The sequence below is a fragment of the Rhinoraja longicauda genome, chromosome 14 (assembly GCF_053455715.1).
Source record: "Rhinoraja longicauda isolate Sanriku21f chromosome 14, sRhiLon1.1, whole genome shotgun sequence".
In the NCBI taxonomy this organism is placed as follows: Eukaryota; Metazoa; Chordata; class Chondrichthyes; order Rajiformes; family Arhynchobatidae; genus Rhinoraja; species Rhinoraja longicauda.
Window position 1 is genome coordinate 13,580,893 of NC_135966.1, and position 20,228 is coordinate 13,601,120.

The 20,228-nt window shown below is 43.4% G+C and overlaps 1 protein-coding gene across 1 annotated transcript in view; it reads right to left on the reverse strand.

Annotated features, from left to right (window-relative positions):
• Positions 1-20,228, reverse strand: part of LOC144600073 (protein Wnt-8-like) — a 25,921-nt gene continuing 5,693 nt past the window's right edge. Inside the window, exons 3-7 of the mRNA XM_078411446.1 lie at positions 3,301-3,334; positions 2,746-2,884; positions 2,523-2,648; positions 2,223-2,365; positions 1-578 (exon numbers count right to left, since the gene is read on the reverse strand). Of these exons, the coding sequence (XP_078267572.1) occupies positions 15-578; positions 2,223-2,365; positions 2,523-2,648; positions 2,746-2,884; positions 3,301-3,315 (987 nt within the window). The 5' untranslated portion in view covers positions 3,316-3,334 and the 3' untranslated portion in view covers positions 1-14. The remainder of the gene's footprint in view (positions 579-2,222; positions 2,366-2,522; positions 2,649-2,745; positions 2,885-3,300; positions 3,335-20,228) is intronic.

Here is a 20,228-nt window from a genome sequence, read left to right on the forward strand (position 1 = left end):
GATCTGCGCCTCGTTCACCAACTCCGAGCCCGGTTTTTACGCCTGTTATTGTTGAACGATCTGTTTTTCTCCCGCTGGGAGCAATAGTATTTGGTCACGATTTGTCTGCACTGCTCGCATTTGACGGTGCAACACCAGTGGAATTTGCAGTTACAACTGCTGACAATCTCAGTTTTCCTCTCCTCCGGTCTGAGCGCGCACTCTCCGCACAGCCGTCTGCAACTCCGCCTCTCCCACTGGGAGGGGTTCTTGCTATTTTGGAGGCATTCTCTTCCTTCCGTCCCCTGCAGTCCCAGCGAGGCGTTACGGACACAATAATCTGGAGAGTCCTCCAAGTAGACGAGTTCAGTCCGAGGGACGGCGCCGAACACACCCGCGATCGCTGCGCGGTTATCCGCGCTGTTCCTGCCTTTCATACGGCGCTTTTCTAAATCAATCTTAACGGCTTGTTCGTGTTTCACCTTTAAGAAGTTGCCGATATCTCGAAAACCAGCCAACTGGAGCCAACATGTCTGGATACTGCAGCTTCCTGACACCCCGTGACACTTGCAAGTTCGCTTCATGGTGTCTTTAACAGCCTACGGAATAAACATCGAAATTAACTCTCTCGTCATTCATACCCCTGTTGTGTTTGTGTAATCAGTGCCTACATTAGGTGAAACCTGGCGATATCATGCACATCTCTTGCCCCAAACACAGCGTGTCATCAATTACAACGATCTGTAGCCCAATTCAAACGAATTTGCCTCCACATCGAAATCTTGGTTCCCCTGATGTTACCCGGAATATTACGATTTGTTGAATCATCTATTTCACCACGAAATCTGGATCACAATCAAAGGTTTTACTGCGATTTACATTCAAGATGAGGATTGATGAATGCAATACACCACAAATCTCATTGGATATAATAAATCTACATTCATTGCCCTTCGATAAATCTTCATTCTAAACCCAAGAATTGATCCGTTCTTCAATCTGGGCTCAGGTGATCTGAAGTAAAATCAGAAACCATTCGGCTGGTCAAACAACCGTGGGGAATAAACCTTTCCACAACAAAGCACAAAGCGCTGGAGAAACCCCGTGGGTCATGCAGCATATGTTGAGGAAATGGACAGACGATGTTTTGGATCGGGACCCATCGTCAGTCTGAAGAAGGGTCCCGACCCGAAACATCGTCAGTCCATTTCCTCAGTACATGCTGCCTGGACCCACTGAGCTCCTTCAGAACTTTGTAAGAAGGAACTGTAGATGCTGGTTTACACCAGAGATAGACACAAAAAGCCGGAGTAACTCAGCGGGACAGGCAGCATCTCTGGAGAGAAGGAATGGGTGACGTTTCGGGTCTGAATCAGACCCGAAATGTCACCCATCCCTTCTCTCTGGAGATGCTACCTGTCCCGCTGAGTTACTCCAGCTTTTTGTGTCGTCCTTCCGAACTTTATTTTGCTCGAGATTCCAGCATCTGCAGATTATTTCTTTTTCAGAGATACTGTCCGATCAGCTTTTTCCAGCATTTTCTTCAAATATCGGAATTTAAACATCTAGTTTCTTAAAAATCATTTTATTGTGGAACATGGGTTGGGGAAGAAAAACAAAGGGGGAAAAAAAGCAAAAAATGTCTTTTCCCTTTCATACACTGTTGAGGGTGGGGTCTAGCAATGCAAGTCATCGAGGCAGGATTGCTACAATTCGCTCATATGCGAAGCCCGTCCGCACTGGGGGATAGTGACCAAGATCACATGCACCCAGGTGGCACAGGCGCACAAGATAGTATTTGGCGGAGAGTGCAGGTTTCTTGTGGGGAAGTAGCTATATTTAAGAATGCGAACCCTAGAAAATGGGAATGAAACCGAATTTTTCCAGTTTCTCAAAAAAATGACCATTGTTTTCACCGCTCACAAGGTACACTACCAGAAGCGAGACGGGCATTTGTTCTATCCAGGGTCCAAACCCCGATGGGTTTAGATTGTTATTGACGTCCATATAACCGATCAATCTCTCGCCAAGAGACCAAGACTATGGCAGGACGGACGGACAATTTCCCTCGCCCTCGGGATGTGTAAATGAGTGCACGCCTCCGTGTATTGTTTGCTTAAGTTTCCAATCTCCACATCCAAGACCCCGGGAGCGGTGAGCCGACAAATTAAACATGTTAGGAGGCGCGGAAAAAATGCCCTTTAGAAGTACGTAATGTAATGGTAGAAAAAATGTGCACTTACACTTCTTCCCGCCTCGTTATTGTGGAGGTTCATAGCAGCTCTGGAATCCTGTCCCGTCTCCAGGGCATCGACAAACTGTTTAGAAATCCTTTCCCCAAATTCAACATTATCACTGCATCCTCCCCAAACCCATCCTCGACCACCTAAACAAAAAACAAACGCAGACATGTCAGCAATGAAATCAATACAAATACGGATTTCTTTTAAACGACAGTGCATTGAAAGCGAACCCTTATTCGCTGCAGTTGGACTATAGACGGGCATAATGTAAAGATCCCCGAACAAGAAGAGACAACGTACCACCATGACCACTCTTCGATTCGTCGCAGCCACAGTTGTCGAAGTCACCAAGACTACAGTTTCTCGTCAAGGTGTACATGACTCCAGCAGAACTTATCGCATGTACAAAAGAGGTTTCTCTCGTGGCTAATGGAATGGATAGAGGATGAGTTAATTGGAAACTAACTTATCTGTTGCAAAATAAAAATTCCCGAAAACGACACGGTGGGTGTCAGGTCCTTACCGCTGCGGAGGCCATTGTGGGTCGAGAGTTGTAGTGCGCTCTCTGGACAATTCCAGCGTTCCCAAGCGAACTGGTGCTTACATTCGTCAATCCCAGATCCCGCTCCTGCAGCCACGCTGCTGGTGTAGGTGAGGAACGCCTGAAATCAGAAGTTAGACACAGCCAGTTAGGCAGGTGATTGAGCGGCACCTGCGCCCCATCCATAGAGCCAGGTGGGGTTATTGCCAGAGAATCACTCCCATTGATACCGCATTCCGTTTTAAATCTTTGGAAGCTCCCAAAAAGGTTGATGAAAGTATTAGGGATAGCAAAGGCAAACTGCGACCGATTACATTTGCACAGTCTCTGTCGCCTTTGTACAATAAGCTAGTAATTCCAAAATATTCTCGGTGACTCCAGTTACTAGTGGAAACGCAACACACCTGCGAATCCAGTACACCAAATACAAATAATCACTTTCATAATCCGCGATTTAAAAAACATTTAAATTAGTTTCAGAATGTTCAAAACGAATGTTTAGAAGTTCAAATTGGTTAATTAAATATAAATACTCACCTTAGGCCCAGTCATCAAAAAGTTGTTTACGGACCTGTGAAGAAAAATGTGGAATATTGTAACGGTTTAATTTAGATATTACACTTTTCTCTCACACGTTGAGCCAAAATGTGATTTCACATCTTGTGAAATAAACTTACCAAGACGCGGCTGGCGTCATTATAACGCAGACAAGCACAAAACGAGGAAATATTTGGGTGAATTTCATCATAACGGTGTCCATGGCATTCTTGAATTATTTTAGCACTTGTTATTTATGCCTCTGGGTTCACCGACTGGCCGTGGAGTTGAGCTGCGAAGGAACCACTCCACTCTTTATACAGGGTGCCCAGCGGTCAGGGAATATACCTTTGTTGCAAGTTAACCAGTTCGGGCCCGAGCAACGTGTAAACAGACACTTCAACCAATGGTAGACTAGAAAGGCGGAATAATGAATTTCAAAAGGATTGTTGTTAACACTTATCACCAATAGTAATTTATTGAATACTTCCACAATTAAGTTAATCTATGCCCTTTTCCCACATAACATGTAATCCTTAATTAAATTACTCACCTTGAGGGACATTTATTTCAACCTTAAAAATACAGCAGAGAGCTTTGCCCGTATTTTTTGTTAAATATCTTAATTACTTAACCACGACAGTTTGTGGTTCTCGGCTCCTAATTATCTTTACCAGATATATTGTTAATTGGGAATCAGCCAACGAACGTGTAGACGGTTCGTTTAATTTTTATCTGGCAAGTGAGTGGAACTGTGAATTGCTTGGTTTAGTTTCGATTGCACCGTAGAGGCTTTGTTCCAGCCGAAAAGGATTTGGGGAATCTACATTATGTGATATACTATCCGTCTGAGAATTTGTATATTTCCATGCTTCGTATTTAATCCATCACTGGCGCTCACTTTGAAAGGAAAAACGTAACGTTCCAAATACGTGGTGTTTCCCAATATTATAAGTGCTTAGAGGCAAATTCTTCGTATATTATTTAAAAGGCGCCCATTTGGGATGATAGTTTATGGACTTTTTTTGGAAGTATTCAGTTTGTTATTGTACCAAACTGAAGAATTCACATAAATCAATTTGTCTATTCAACTGAAGATTAATTGTCACAGCACAATTAAAAGATCGTGTACTGATCAACACTTCTCTCAATCAACGGAGAGACAACAAGTAGCTGTTAAAGTAAGGGAGAGTAAAAAGCAGTTTGCGAAAATTGGTCCTTGGCCCGTATAGTGTCACTCAATGACTAATCAGATTGAGAGTTTTGAAACTTTGAAACGATAAGCGTATTACATAAATAGGTTTGTGTAGGCAGGAACTGCAGATGCTGGTTTACACCGAAGATAAACACAAACTGCTGGAACAACTCAGCGGGTTAGGATTAGCTGCTCTAACGAATTTGATAGACTGTACGAAACGTGACGTTCAGCGTCGTGTCATGCGTGGTTGTATTTTTTTTAAATATTGATGCCTTATATTGATGTTGGGGGAGTCCAGAACAAGGGGGCCACAGTTTAAGAATAAGGGGTAGGCCATTTAGAACTGAGATGAGGAAAAACCTTTTCAGTCAGAGAGTTGTGAATCTGTGGAATTCTCTGCCTCAGAAGGCAGTGGAGGCCAATTCTCTGAATACATTCACGAGAGAGCTAGATAGAGCTCTTAAGGATAGCGGAGTCAGGGGGTAGGGGGAGAAGGCAGGAACGGGGTACTGATTGAGAATGATCAGCCATGATCACATTGAATGGCGGTGCTGGCTCGAATGGCCTCCTCCTGCACCTATTGTCTTACGGTCATGGCAATATTTTGTCAATTTCCCATGAAAGGTCGACCCGAAACGCTGATGTTGCTTCACTTCTCGGATGCTGCGTGATTTGATAAGTATCTCCAGCACCTTATGTTTTTACTCGTTCAAGTGCGACTTAAAATTTACCAAACGGCGCGAGACTATTCCAAGAAGTTGTCTCACACAATTTGACTTCACGCTGGCTGCTGCACAACTGTGGTACATGTGAAAGCAACCAAAAGCGCTACACTAAATATAATTGGACCAAGGTCCAATTGCTGCTATTAACGAGTCGTGCGGGCGAGGGATTTTCAGCAAATATAGTCAGTTATCGCAGACCAGGTATGTGGGTTTTCTACAATATCAGGAATGAATTGGAGTTTGGTGAACTTGCAGGACCGCAGTGTAATTCCAGTTGGGTCGCACGTTATTTTCTGGAGACGAGTGATCTTTAAATGGGTATTAGGTTAGCAGCCATATATTGCCTCGGGCTGGTCTGGCGAAATCCAGTCACACGGATGAGAGAGGTATCCAAGTCCTTCCAAATATAGAAACAAAGAACCGTAGGTGTTCGTTTATCAATTCGCGCTCCAACACCACATAGCCTACCAGCTTATGATAATATTGATAGTCGGCGTTTCGGGTTCGGACCCTTCAGTATTGAAATTCATTATTAAGGAGGAGGTTTCTGGGTACTTGGAAGCACACGATAAAATGGGCCGAAGTCAGCATGGTTTTGATCTTGCCCGACACATCTGTTTGAATACTTTGAGGAACTAACAAGCAAGATAGACAAAGGAGAGCCAGGAGGGCCACGGTTTAAGAATGATGGGTAGGCCATTTAGAACAGAGATGAGGAGAAACCTTTTCAGTCAGAGAGTTGTAAATCTGTGGAATTCACTGCCTCAGAAGGCAGTGGAGGTTAGTTCTCTGAATGTTTTCAAGAGAGAGCTAGATAGAGCTCTTAAGGATAGCGGTGTCAGGGGGTATGGGGAGAAGGCAGGAACAGGGTACTGATTGAGAATGGTCAGCCATGATCACATTGAATGGTGGAGCTGGCTCGAAGGGTCGAAGGGCCGAATGGCCTCCTGCGTCTATTGTCTACATGTCCGTTGTTTACATGTTTAGAGCGGCCCCGTCTGGAGCCATGTAAACATGCACGCAAGGTGGACTCTGCATTGGACACTGCCTGCAGGAAAATCACAGGATGCCTGAAGCCGACAAAGGTTGAACATCTGTACGAGCTGGCTGGCATCGACGAACCATCTCAAAGACGTGATCGGGCAGTTGCAGTAGAACGCTTCAATGCGGACCCAGACCCCCGTCATCCCTTGCACAATCACCAACATGCCAAGAAACGCTTGAAGAGTCGGAACAGCTTCATGGAACTAGAGCCAACCGTGCCAGGTAGAAAAACCAAACAACAGATGGCACCAGGCCACCACCTGCCTTATACTACCTGGAAAGCCCTAAACCGCCTCCGCACTGGAGTGGGACGTTGTGGACTCAACCTGAAGAAGTGGGGCTTCTCGGACTCTGACTAATGCAACTGTGGAGAGGTACAGCCAGTGGCCCACCTACAGACTTGCAGGGGAGAGGCATGCATGCACTGCGGACGATCTCCGCAGAGGCACAGATGTGGAACTGGCTGTGGCAAAGCGATGGCAGAACATCGTCTGACACACGAGCGAAGCAATCTTGGACTTTCTGAATGCCCTTAAAGGTGCCGCAGGTGAGGCTGCTAAACAAGATAGGATAGCAATTCTGGATTTCTTATGTAATGAACCGGATTTGATAAGGGAACTCAAGGTAATGGAAGTGACCATAATATGATAAGTTTTAATCTACAATTAAAGAGGGAGAAGGTAAAATGGGAAGTGTCAGTATTGCAGTTGAACAAAGGGGATTATGGAGGCATGAGGGAGGAACTGGCCAAAGTTGACTGGAAAGGGACCCTAGTAGGGATGATGGTGGAACAGCAATGGCTGGTATTTCTGGGAATAATCCAGAATATGCAGGATCATTTCACTCCAAAGACGAAGAAAGATTCTAAGGGGAGTAAGAGGTGACCATGGCTGACAAGGGAAGTCAAGGACAGTATAAAATAAAAAAGAAGACAAACATAGCAAAGATGAACAGGAAGGCAGAGGATTTGAGAGCTTTTAAAGATCAACAGAGGGTAACTAAAAGGGCAATACGGGGAGAAAACGTGAAGTATGAAGGTAAGCTAGCCAAGAATATAAAGGAGGATAGTAAAAGCTTTAGGTATGTGAAGAGGAAAAAAATAGTTAAGACAAATGTGGGCCTTTGAAGACAGAAACAGGTGAATTTATTATGGGGAACAAAGAACTGGCAGACGAGTTGAACAGGTACTTTGGATCTGTCTTCACTAAGGAAGACAGAACCAATCTCCCAGATGTACTCTGGAACAGAGGACCTAGGTTGACGGAGGAACTGAAGGAAATTCATATTAGTCAGGAAATGGTGTTGGGTAGACTGATGGGACTGAAGGCTGATAAATCCACAGGGCCTGATGGTCTGCATTCCAGCGTACTCAAGGAGGTGGCTCTAGAAATCGTGGACACATTGGTGATCATTTTCCAATGTTCTATAGATTCTGGATCAGTTCCTGTGGATTGGAGGGTAGCTAATGTTATCCCATTTTTCAAGAAAGGCATGAGAGAGAAAACGGGGAATTATAGACCAGTTAACCTGACGTAAGTGGTGGGGAAGATGCTGGAGTCAATTATTAATGATGTAATAACAGCGCGTTTGGATAGCTGTAGAAGGATTGGTCCAAGTCAGCTTGGATTTATGAAGGGGAAATCCTGCTCGACTAATCTTCTAGAATTTTTTGAGGATGTAACAAGTAAAATGGACAAGGGAGAGCCAGTGAATGTAGTGTACCTGGACTTTCAGAAAGCCTTTGAAGAGGTCCCACACAGGAGATTAGTGGGCAGAATTAGAGCACATGGTATTGGGGGTAGGGTATTGACATGGATAGAAAATTGGTTGGCAGGCAGGAAACAAAGAGTAGGGATTAACGGGTCCCTTTCAAAATTGCAGACAGTGACTAGTGGGGTGCCGCAAGGCTCAGTGAGACCACACCTGGAGTATTGTATGCAGTTTTGTTCTCCTAATTTGAGGAAGGACATTTTTACTATTGAGGGAGTGCAGTGCAGGTTCATGAGATTATAATTCCCGGGATGGTGGGACTGTCTATATGATGACAGAATAGAGCGACTGGGCTTGTATTCACTGGAATTTAGAAGTTTGAGAGGGGATCTTATAGAAACATCTAAAATTATTACGGGATTGGACATGTTAGATGCAGGAAACATGCTCCTGATGTTGTGGGAGTCCAGAACCAGGGGCCACAGTTTAAGAATAAGGGGTAGGCCATTTAGAACTGAGATGAGGACAAACTTTTTCACACAGTTGTGAATTTGTGGAATTCTCTGCCTCAGAAGACAGTGGAGGCCAATTCACTGGATGCATTCAAAAGTGAGTTAGATAGAGCTCTTGGGGCAAGCGGAATCAAGGGGTATGGAGAGAAGGCAGGAACGGGATACTGATTGTGGATGATTAGCCATGATCACATTGAATGGCGGTGCTGGCTCGAAGGGCCGAATGGCCTACTCCTGCACCTATTGTCTATATATCTATGAGCCCATGGTATTAGAGGCGAGGTATCGGTATGGATAGAAGGTTGGCTGACTGGCAGAAGGCAAAGAGTGTGAATAAAGGGGGCCTTTCCTGTGATTGGGGTGTTCCACGGGGATCAATGTTGGATCCGCTACTTTTCACGGTATATGTTAATGATCTAGACGATGGAATTGATGGCAGTGGCCAGGTTTGTGGATGGTAAAAGATAGGTAGAGGGACAGATAGTGTTGAGGAAGCAGGACGTCTACTGAAGGAGGTGAATAGGTTTGGGGAATGGAGAAAGAAATGGCAAATGGAAATACAGCGTTGCAAAATGTACCACCATGCACTTCTGTAGACTATTTTCTAAATGGGGACAGGATTCAGAAATGGGAGGTACAAAAGGACTTGGGAGTGCTGGTGCAGGATCCCCAAAGGTTAATTTGCAGGTTGAATAGGTAGTAAATATGGCATATGCAATGATAGCATTCATTTCCAGTGGACTAGAATATATAAGAATAAGGATGTAAAGCTGAGGCTTTATAAAGCGCTGGTGAGATCACATTTGGAATATCGTGAGCAGTCGTGGGACCCCATATCCGAGGAGGTACTGACATTGGAGAAGGTCTACAAGAGGTTTACCAGATGATTTCAGTGGATGATTGAGTTAGATATGAGGAGCCTTTAATGGCTCTGGACCTGTACTCGCTGGAATTTAGAAGGATGAAGGGAATCTGATTGAAACCTACCAAATAATCGAAGGCCTAGATAGAGTGGATATGGAGAGGATGCTTCCTCTCCATATCTTCTACCCGCAAGTAGAAGAGTCCAGGACCAGAGGGCACAGTCTCGGAATAAAAGGACGTATGTGCCTTTTAGAATGGAGATGAGGGGTTTATTTAGCCAGCGGGTGGCGAATCTGTGGAATTCAATGCCACAGACGGCTGTGGAGGCCAAGTCATTGAATATTTTAAAAGCGGAGATTGATAGGTTCTTTATTAGTAAGGGGGTCGCAGGTTCCGGGGAGAAGGCAGGAGAATGGGGTTGAAGAGGGAAAAAAAATGGATCGCCCATGATCGAACGGCGAAGCAGACTTGATGGTCGTGTGTTTCATGTACATTTATTTAAACTGATTTAAAAACAATGCACCTGTAGTATGAAATTATATCGAACGTATTGCTTCAAGCATTGTGAACAAAATGCTTACCAACTGTAACACTTTTTACATCCCTATCCTCTGAGTTGATTCAAAAGGGTCATTAAGAATGTTTAAGACAAAAAAGTTTGCATCGAGTGGTGAATCGTTGCATTTAAAATCAGAGGGGTTGGTCTCTCCGGGAGTTTCTTGGTTTAAATCGAAGATAGATACAAAATCAGCGGGCCAGGCAGCTTCTCTGGAGAGAAAGAATGGGTGACGTTTCGGGCCGAGACCCTTCTTCGGACTGATTTTTGTTGGGGTCCATTGCAGGTCTGGGTGAGTGAGACCCGGAGCTGCGGGAGAGTCAGAGCGAGGGTCTGCTGGCTAATTTAAAGGAGGCTCTCCTTTCTCGTGTTAACCACCTCAAGGTAAACCACAAGCCACTGTTGGGCCTGGTATTTCCTTCTACTCTATCGAGCTTGACGTTCTTAAAGAATGCGCAAGATCAGCACTAGTTTCTTCGCGGAGTAGACGTGATGGGCCGAACGGCCTAATTCTCCTCACATAAGGTATGAATTTACAACATAGTTTAACAACCTTCGTTCTTGCGTGGGCCCAAATTAGCACATATTATATTCTTACTAGTCATAGCTTTTAAAATAGTGGAATGTATTCATTCAAATTTACCTTGAGGGAAGATTTTTCACCTTCGCATTGAATTTAGAGGTTTTCAAAGTAGTTTCAGAATCACGTAGAAAATTCTTAATTGTAGGCATTTAAAATATCTTATTATAGATGGACAAAGTAACAAGTTAAGATGACCCTCTTTCCCGTGCAACAGAGAGTCCGGGACATTACTGTATGAAGAGTTAAGGGGAATATGGTCTAATGTGACAATCTCTGCACCGAACATACTGCAAACGTATCCTAGAATTCACCGAAGGTAGACACAAAAAAGAGTAACTCTGCGGGTCGGGCAGCATCTCTGAAGAAAAGGAAAAGGTGACGTTTCGGGTCGAGATCCTTCTTCACCGAATAGCATGGTTCCAGCAAATATAACAACGGATTCTCACCATTCGAATAATCGCTATGTTGCTTTCTATCGGGGCATTTTGGTTAGTTCACTCATTACTCGTTTTGGTAAACACTTAATCCAATGATATTAAAAGTCATTACACTAATTTAAAGAGGTCCTTATTTAAAGGAGACGGTGATATTAACATACCCCTTTTAAATTATTGCATTTCAACAGTTGGAAAATGCAGTTGGAACTTTGCTGTCCTAAATTTAACTTTTTAGAAACATAGAAAAATAGGTGAAAGAGTAGGACATTCGGCCCTTCAAGCCAGCACCGCCATTCAATATGGTCGTGGCTGATCATCTAAAATCAGTACCCCGTTCCTGCTTTTTCCCCATATCCCTTGATTTCTTTAGCCCTAAGCTAAATCTAACTCATTCCCATTGATATATTTGCCATATTCAGACATAGACTTTCTAAGAGCTGAATTTATACCGATTAATTCCTCGCTCTTTCTCTCAATGAGGCTCGGCATTTCCTCTGATAATTTCAGGTCAATTACAAGTCGGCGCTGAACTTGCTTTTGGAAACTAATTAGAGACGCCAAACTTCGGCGCTCGCAGATCCCGAGAGCCCGAATGTGCCACAAACAGCACTTTTCTTTAGAGGTGTGAATTTCTGATTTAATCCTGTTAAAGGCAAAGAAATTCGCTCGACCTCAACTTGCACCGACGTAAGAAACAAATGGGCAGATTTAAAACTTTAAACCGGTGAGTGAATAAAATGCAGTGATTTCCATCATGGATCAACAGCCGAATTTAAATATATTACATCTGCCGGATCTTTCCAACCGGAGTGTGCGTGACTGAAGGACACAAAGTGCTGGAGTAACTCAGCAGGTCAGACAGTATCCTTGCAGAACGTGGATAGGCGAGGTTTCAGGTGAGACTCTTCCGAGATTGCTTGCAGATTAGTCTTATAAAAGTAGACGAAGAATTGTTTGATGTGACTACAATCAGAGAAAAGTAATCTAAATGGAATTTGTAATATGTACTGACCTTTCAAAATGTAAATTTGTAATATGTAAATGCCTATATTTTCTGTTGCGAAAATAAGCACTGATACAAATTAATAATTCATTACATTTTATGTCCATAAAATAAGTTACCAATAACCACATACGTATACGCAAATGCAGGAACCAATTATTCGAAATATTAGCCTATCCATTTTCCGCTGAGATGCTTCCTGACCAGTTGAGTTACTCCAGCATTTTGTGTCTACCTTTGGTATAAAGCAGCATTCTTAGTTTAAAAAAAAAATTATATTACAAAATATTAGCCATTGTTTTTGTAATACAGATACAGTAATTTTCTCTGCAGCTGCTGGTGGCTTTGACTTGCAGTTCTACAGGTGCCAGTGACCTTATCTAGTGGTCATCGCTTACTGGGTCGGGGATCCCACAAGTCTACGTGTCCAAGACCATGTCTCCTTTTAATTTTATCCCAGAAATGTTCGCCGTCTTGAGAGATCACAGTACAGTCGCGCAAACGTATGCATGACACGAATGGTCCCGACCGGAAATGTCCTCTTATCCATTTTCTCTGACCCGCTGAGTTACTCCAGTGCTTTGTGCGTTTTATTTTATGCATTACGCAATGCTGTTGCGAGGACAATGCATTGCTGTGTAGCGCCATGTATTAGACAGAAGATAGACACAAAGTGCTGGAATAACTCAGCCGGGTCAGGCACCATCCCTGCGTGACGTTTCGGGTCGGGACCCTTCCTCAGACTGGTGGTGACAGAATCGGGTGTATTTTGGCGAGGACAAGGTTACAGGAGCGATAGGTTCCCAACATCATCGCCGACTGGGGCTTGCCACGATTTGGAAGAGGAACCAGATTTGGAGCGTTTATTCAGCTCCCATGGACAGCTGATTTACAGACGTAGTGTCAGTCCAGACTCGGAGATTTACACCCAGTCAAAATATTGCTGGTAGCCACAAGGGACTGCAAAAGAAGACACAGTGAGCTGGAGTAGCTTAGCCGGTCAGGCAGCATCTCAACAGAACATGGATGGGCCGCGTTTCGGGTCGGGACCTTTGTTCAGATGAAGGGTCTGGAAGAAGGGTCCCGACCCGGAACGTCACCTATCCATAACGTTGGAGGTACTTTGTTTTGGATAAGATGTTAAACAGCGGCACCATGTGGCACCTCGGGTGATAATGCTCGAACTCCGGGGACCACGACACTAAATGCTAGAGGAAGAACTCGGCAGGTCAGGCAGCATCTGTGGAGGGAATGGACAGACGGCGTTTCTTCCGATAGACCTGACCCGCCGAGTTCCTTTGTGTTTTGCTCAAGATTCCAGCATCTGCAGTTTCTTCTGCCTCCGGGGACTACATCCAGGGGCGAGAGGGGTGAGCGGTGTCAAGGTGAGACTATCTTTTCATGTGCAGATCCAGATTCCCAATTCTTATTTTTAAGGCAAATCTTGTTTCACCTGGAAATTAGAAAACCGATGCAGAAAAAGAATACTAACAATCAAAATGCTAACAAAAAATATCATGTTGGGAATTTTAAAAAAAAAAAGGAAATGTGCTGTATAAACAAATAATAAAGCAAAATGGGAGTTGGACCAATAAATACGAGTAAGGGAAACTTCAATGTAATAACAGAAATGGGAGAAATAACCAATGACTACTTTGTAATTTCTCCAAAAGAGAACAAAATAAACACTTTAAAGCCTACAGAAAAAAGTAATATTGATAGAAGGGGACTAGAATAGAAAAAGAAGTAGTCCAACTGGAACCATCACAAGATGCAATTGAAATGCACTTTTGCATGCTCAGAGATGAGGAAGAAGTAAGGGTGTATGCATTGCATTTTTTAGGTCAGGTCAAGTCTATTGTCTTGTGCATAAGTATGTAAGTTGCATGCAATGACAATCTTGCATCAGCATCAAGGCACGTAGACTCGGACAACACACAAAACCAAAATTATACATACTTGACTCATAAATTACACAAATTCTACAAGACCGTGAAAAGAAAAGGACTGCAAAATAAAAATAAAACATTGGTGCAAAAAGACCCAATTAGAAAACGAGTTAATGGTAATGCAAAAGGTATTCTGTGGTGTTCCATTGCCAATGTTGACAGGGTTGTGCAGGTCAGTCCATGAACCTGATAGCTGGAGAAAAGTAACTGTTCCTGACCTCGTGGTGTGGGACCAGGCTTCTATACCTCATGCCAGACGGTCGCAGCAAGATGAGGGCATGGTCTGGATGGTGGGGTCCTTGATGATAGATGTTCCATTGTGTGAATGATGTTTCTATTTTTCATCTCAAGGTGTATCGGATCAGATTTTCACATGTGGAAGTTCATTTGCATGGTTTACTGCATCGATTTTAACTTTTATACTGTCGTTAAATGTGTTTCACCAGGATTAATGCTGAGACGTTGTTATCGAATAAGACCAAAAATTAAATAATTGTAGAAATACGGCATTAAACGGAAACTCTTAAAGTTGAAGGCCACTCTACAGGAAAAATGTGATGAAATTTGAGAGATTGCAGAGAAGTATTTTGCTTGGATTGGAGGCCTTAAGTTATAAAAAGAGATTGGATAGTTTGGGTCAGTTTTCCCCAGAGAGGTAACCTGATAATGGAATAAATAATCTTGAAATTATCAAAATGTCCATATCATTGATATCTTCTGTGCATATGACTTTGTTAACAAAGAATTCTATAGTGCAATGCAGAGTAAATGATGTTTACTCTGCTCCCTTTTTATCCTTGATTATCTCCACCTTCCTTTGATTATATTTTATCATTAACATATATAGACTTTGAGTTCCATTTAATGATTAGTCTGGTTGTGTTAGTCTTTCTTATTGTTCCATTACTGTCTTGACTACCAGTCTTTTGATCGTGGCTGATTTTGTCGCGTTCAATTTTCTGATTAATATTTCACTGATTCCTTTGGTGTCAAAAAATCTTTAGATATCAGCCTTCTGCAATCTGTGCCCTCAAAGTTTGTTTTCATACTTGGCTTTTTGTCATTAGCAAACTTCACCATTTTACCTACCTTTTTTAGCTTTGTCAATTGTATATGTTATCGACAGCTGTGAGCCCATTACTGAAACTTGCAAATATGCAAAAGAAAGTTTGTGTAGAAAGGAAATGCAGATGCTGGTACATACCAAAGACAGACAGAAAGAGCTGGAGTAACTCAGTGGGTCCAGGTAGCATCTCTGGAGAAAAAGGATGGGTGATGTTTCGGGTCGGGACCCTTCTTCACTTTGAAAGTAAGTCTCAAGAAGGGTCCCGACCCAAAACGTCACTCATCCATTTTCTCCAGAGTCTCTGCCTGACCTGCTGAGTTACTCCAGCACTTTGTATATATCATCAAAAAAAAGTTACTTCCTACTCTTTGTTTCCATCAGTTAACTAAACCTCTATCTATGTTGCAAATTCTACATAGCTTTTTTTATGTAGTACCTTATAAAATGATTTTTGAAAATTCAGATGTATTGCATCAACTTGATTTGCCCTTAAGTGAACTTCTAGTTACATCATCAAGAGCATTCATAACTTTCATTTCCTCGATGCCACTGTTTATTAAAGCTCGGGATGCTGAATGCTTTGTGGACACTTCCTCAAGCAGCCCCGATACTTTCAATGATCTATGCATGTGTCTCTTGAATCACTTTTAGAATTGTCTTCTAGTTTATGCTGCCTCTTCTCATTCTTCCTCCCAAAATGTAACGGTTAACTTTTTTCTTCATTAAATTTCATTTGTCACCTGTCGATCCATTCACCAGCCTGGCCTCCAAATGCGTTCCTATCCTCCACACAGTTCACAATGTTCCAAGGTTTGGTGTCATAAGGTCACAATGAATAGGAGTAGAATTAGGCAGTTTGGCCCATGTCTACTCTGCCATTCAATCATGGCTGATCTATCTCTCTCTCTCTCCTAACCCTATTCTCCTGCCTTCTCCCATAACCTCTTAGATCTGTAATCAAGAATCTATCTATCTCTGCCTTAAAAATATCCACTGACTTGGCCTTCTCAGCCTTCTGTGGCAAAAAACACCACAGATTCACAACCCTATAACTAAAGACATTTCTCATCTTCCTAAAACAACGTCCTTTAATTCTGAGGCTATGACGTCTAGTCCTAGACTCTCCCACTAGTGGAAACATCCTCTCCACGTCCAATCTATCCAAGCCTTTCACTATTCTAGATGTTTCAAAGACGTCGCCCCTCATTCTTCCAAACTCCAGGGAGTACAGGCCCAGTGCTGACAAACGCTCATCATAGGTTAACCTACTCATTCCTGGGATCATTCATGTAAACCCCCTCATGACCGTCTCCAGAGCCAGCACATCCATCCTCAGATAGGGTGCCCAAATATTCTAAATGCGGCCTTACCAGCATCTTATAGAGCCTCAACATTACATCCCTGTTTTTGTATACAAGCCCTCTTGAAATAAACGTTATACGGAAACATATAAATTGCATTCTGCACACCTAATTCCAAATCATTAATATACTTTAAGAAAAGCAGTGGTCATACTATTAACCTTTGGGGAATTCAATTATACATTTCCTTGACATACTAGATGTTTTTAAACATCCTATTTACAAAGTATTACATGTGCTGAATATTGGAACATAACACCAATGAAACAATCCACTTTGATAGCCAAGAGTCTGACAGCATGGGAACAGGCACTTTAGCACAGCTTACTGATGCTGATGAAGATGCCCCACCTACACTAGTCCCACCTGCCCCTTTTTGGTCTGTATCCCTCTGAACCTTTCCTGTTCATGTATGTTTTTATTTTCTTATTTCATATTGACATCATGACTTTGGTTTCTGAGGTAGAATTTATCCAGGATCATTTAACTTCAATGGAACCAGGTTTCAGATGTGGATTACTGCTACTGTGTGTATGTCATTAATACAACCTCTTCCACTGTGGACTAATTTCTGACCGTTGCACATAAAATGCATGAAGGAAAAGGCTGCTAGACTAGGTAATCTGGCAAAATGTGGAAAAAGGTGGAGACAAGAGACCACAGATGCTGGAAAATTGAGCAGACAGCTGGAGGAACTCAGTGGGCCAGGCAGCAGCTGTGGAAGGAAATGGACAGATGATGTTTTGTGTCCGGATAAACACATGGGGAGGTAGAAAGAGGTGAGGGGAAGGGATGGAACAGGAACTGGCAGGTGATAAGTGAGTCCAAGTGGAAAAGTTGGTTGGCAGATGAGTCAAGTAGGGGAAAGAATAGGATGGAGATGGTAATCAAGACAGGAGGTGATTGGCAGAGAAGACAAATGGGTGCTGAGTCTGGTTTAAAAAAGGTGGGGAGTGAAATAGAGAAACAGAGGGAGGGATGCGAGGTAAACGGAGAGAAGAAAAATGGGAGAAGCAGAATAGAAATGAATGGTTGGAGGAGGTGGAATAAGGGAATGGAAGTGGGGGATGGGGAAGCAGAAAGAGGTGTGGGATGGGGCTGGGTAGAGAAGGCGGGGGTGTTTCCTCAAATCATGCTGCTGGGTACCTGACCTACCAGACTATTCAAGTAGAATGAGATGCTGTACTTCCATTGTGCCTGTAGCCTTACACTGGCATGGAGGGCGTCAAGGACAGACAGGTCAGCATATGAAGGGAAATTCAAATGCCCGTCAATGGGAATTGCCAGGTGGCCTTGGCGGACAAAGCGCAATGTTTAGCGTAGCGGTCGCCAGGTCTACAGCTTGGTCTGAATGTACATCCCAAATGCTTGTATCGAATAGTAGACACGTCTTAAAAGAGGAATCAATGGACTTCACAAGAGAGATTCTACGAGAAAGAGTGAATACTTTTATTCCTTTGGGTCTGAAGAGGGGTCCCCAGCCAAAACATTGCACAACCATGCTCTCCAGGGATGCTACTTGACCTGGCAAGTTACTTCTGCACGTCTTTTTATTTTGCAAATCAGCATCTGCAATTCCTTGCATCTGTGGAACACTTATTTTTAGTTTTCAATGCAAAATTGCATTGTTTTTTATTTCTAAAAATAGACTTTATTCAGAATAAAAATATGTAAAAAACAAAAACTGCAGAAACTTTTCAGACATTCTCAGCATCAGTACATTCATTGCTGTCATACTCAGAAGTGTTTGCACCTATCTTTATTTCGCTGCATTTATTCATGTATTCACTGCAGAATTGCAAAGCAGAAATTGCAATGGATGCACCTCTGGTTGTGACACCCCATGGAGCGGCAGCAGATGTCACCAACGGCAACGCTTGGCCAGGCCGACCCTGCAACGCAGCCAGGACAACGGGCCTTCATGGTCAGGTCAAGAACCCTGCACTTACAACGACTGGAATTTGGAAATTATGCCAAACTGGCAACCGTGTATACTGTCTCAGTGTACTACTGCTATACACTTGTACTGATTAGCTGAAGGTAGGCACAAAATGCTGGAATAACTCAGCGGGACAGGCAGCATCTCTAGAGAGATGGAATGGGTGATTTTTCGGATCGATACCCTTCAGACAGAGTCAGGGGAGAGGGAATCCAGAGATATGGAAGGTATGGTGTGAAAACAGATCAGGCAGATGATGAAAAAGGAAATGTATAATGGTTTATTGTTGGCTGAGGGCAAGATGACAATTAGTAAAATTAATCATAAGGATTGTGAAACTAGTCGGAGAGAACTAGGGTGGGGGAGTGACACAGGGAAAGCAAAGGTTACTTGAAGTTAGAGAAATCAAATTCATACCACAGGATTGTAAGCTGCCCAATTGAAATGCTGCAGTTGAGATGCTTATCTAATATGTATCTATATGCTTATATAGTTTATAAGTTCATGTGATAGGAGCAAAATTATGCCATTTGGCCCATCAAGTCTACTACACCATTCACTCATGGCTAATGTTTCTCTCTCCCTCAACCCCATAACCACTGCCACCCGTACAAATCAAGAATCCATCGATGCAGGTATGGAGGTGCAGCAGGCAGTGAAGAAAGCCAATGGAATGTTGGCCTTCGTAACAAGAGGAGTTGAGTATAGGAGCAAAGAGGTCCTTCTACAGTTGTACCGGGCCCTGGTGATACCGCACCTGGAGTACTGTGTGCAGTTTTGGTCTCCAAATTTGAGGAAGGATATTCTTGCTATGGAGGGCGTGCAGCGTAGGTTCACTAGGTTAATTCCCGGAATGGCGGGACTGTCGTATGTTGAAAGGCTGGAGCGATTGGGCTTGTATACACTGGAATTTAGAAGGATGAGGGGGATCTTCATATCATATCATATATATACAGCCGGAAACAGGCCTTTTCGGCCCTCCAAGTCCGTGCCGCCCAGCGATCCCCGTACATTAACACTATCCTACACCCACTAGGGACAATTTTTACATTTACCCAGCCAATTAACCTACATACCTGTACGTCTTTGGAGTGTGGGAGGAAACCGAAGATCTCGGAGAAAACCCACGCAGGTCACGGGGAGAACGTACAAACTCCTTACAGTGCAGCACCCGTAGTCAGGATCGAACCTGAGTCTCCGGCGCTGCATTCGCTGTAAAGCAGCAACTCTACCGTATCTTATTGAAACATATAAGATAATTAGGGGATTGGACACATTAGAGGCAGGAAACATGTTCCCAATGTTGGGGGAGTCCAGAACAAGGGGCCACAGTTTAAGAATAAGGGGTAGGCCATTTAGAACGGAGATGAGGAAGAACTTTTTCAGTCAGAGAGTGGTGAAGGTGTGGAATTCTCTGCCTCAGAAGGCAGTGGAGGCCAGTTCGTTGGATGCTTTCAAGAGAGCTGGATAGAGCTCTTAAGGATAGCGGAGTGAGGGGGTATGGGGAGAAGGCAGGAACGGGGTACTGATTGAGAGTGATCAGCCATGATCGCATTGAATGGCGGTGCTGGCTCGAAGGGCTGAATGGCCTACTCCTGCACCTATTGTCTATTGTCTTATCTCTGCCTTATAAATATCAATTGACCTGGCCTCCACAGCTTTGTGACAATGAATTCCACAGATTCACCACCCTCTGAGTAAAGGAATTCCTCCTCATCTCTTTCCTAAAGAGGAACATCCTTTTATTCTGAGTGTTACATATGCTACATATTCATTGTAGCAGTCCCAACCTCCTGCACTACTTTGTATCAGGCACACTCACCACACACACACACACACTGTGATTAGGTATGTAAGCACTTTTCAGTATCACTACGCCACACAGGCAAGGAGCTGAATAAAGGAGTAAATTAAGGCAACTGAAACAACCTGAATTGTGTCGTTATTATCAGGACATCAAACCCGAAGACACAACATGGTG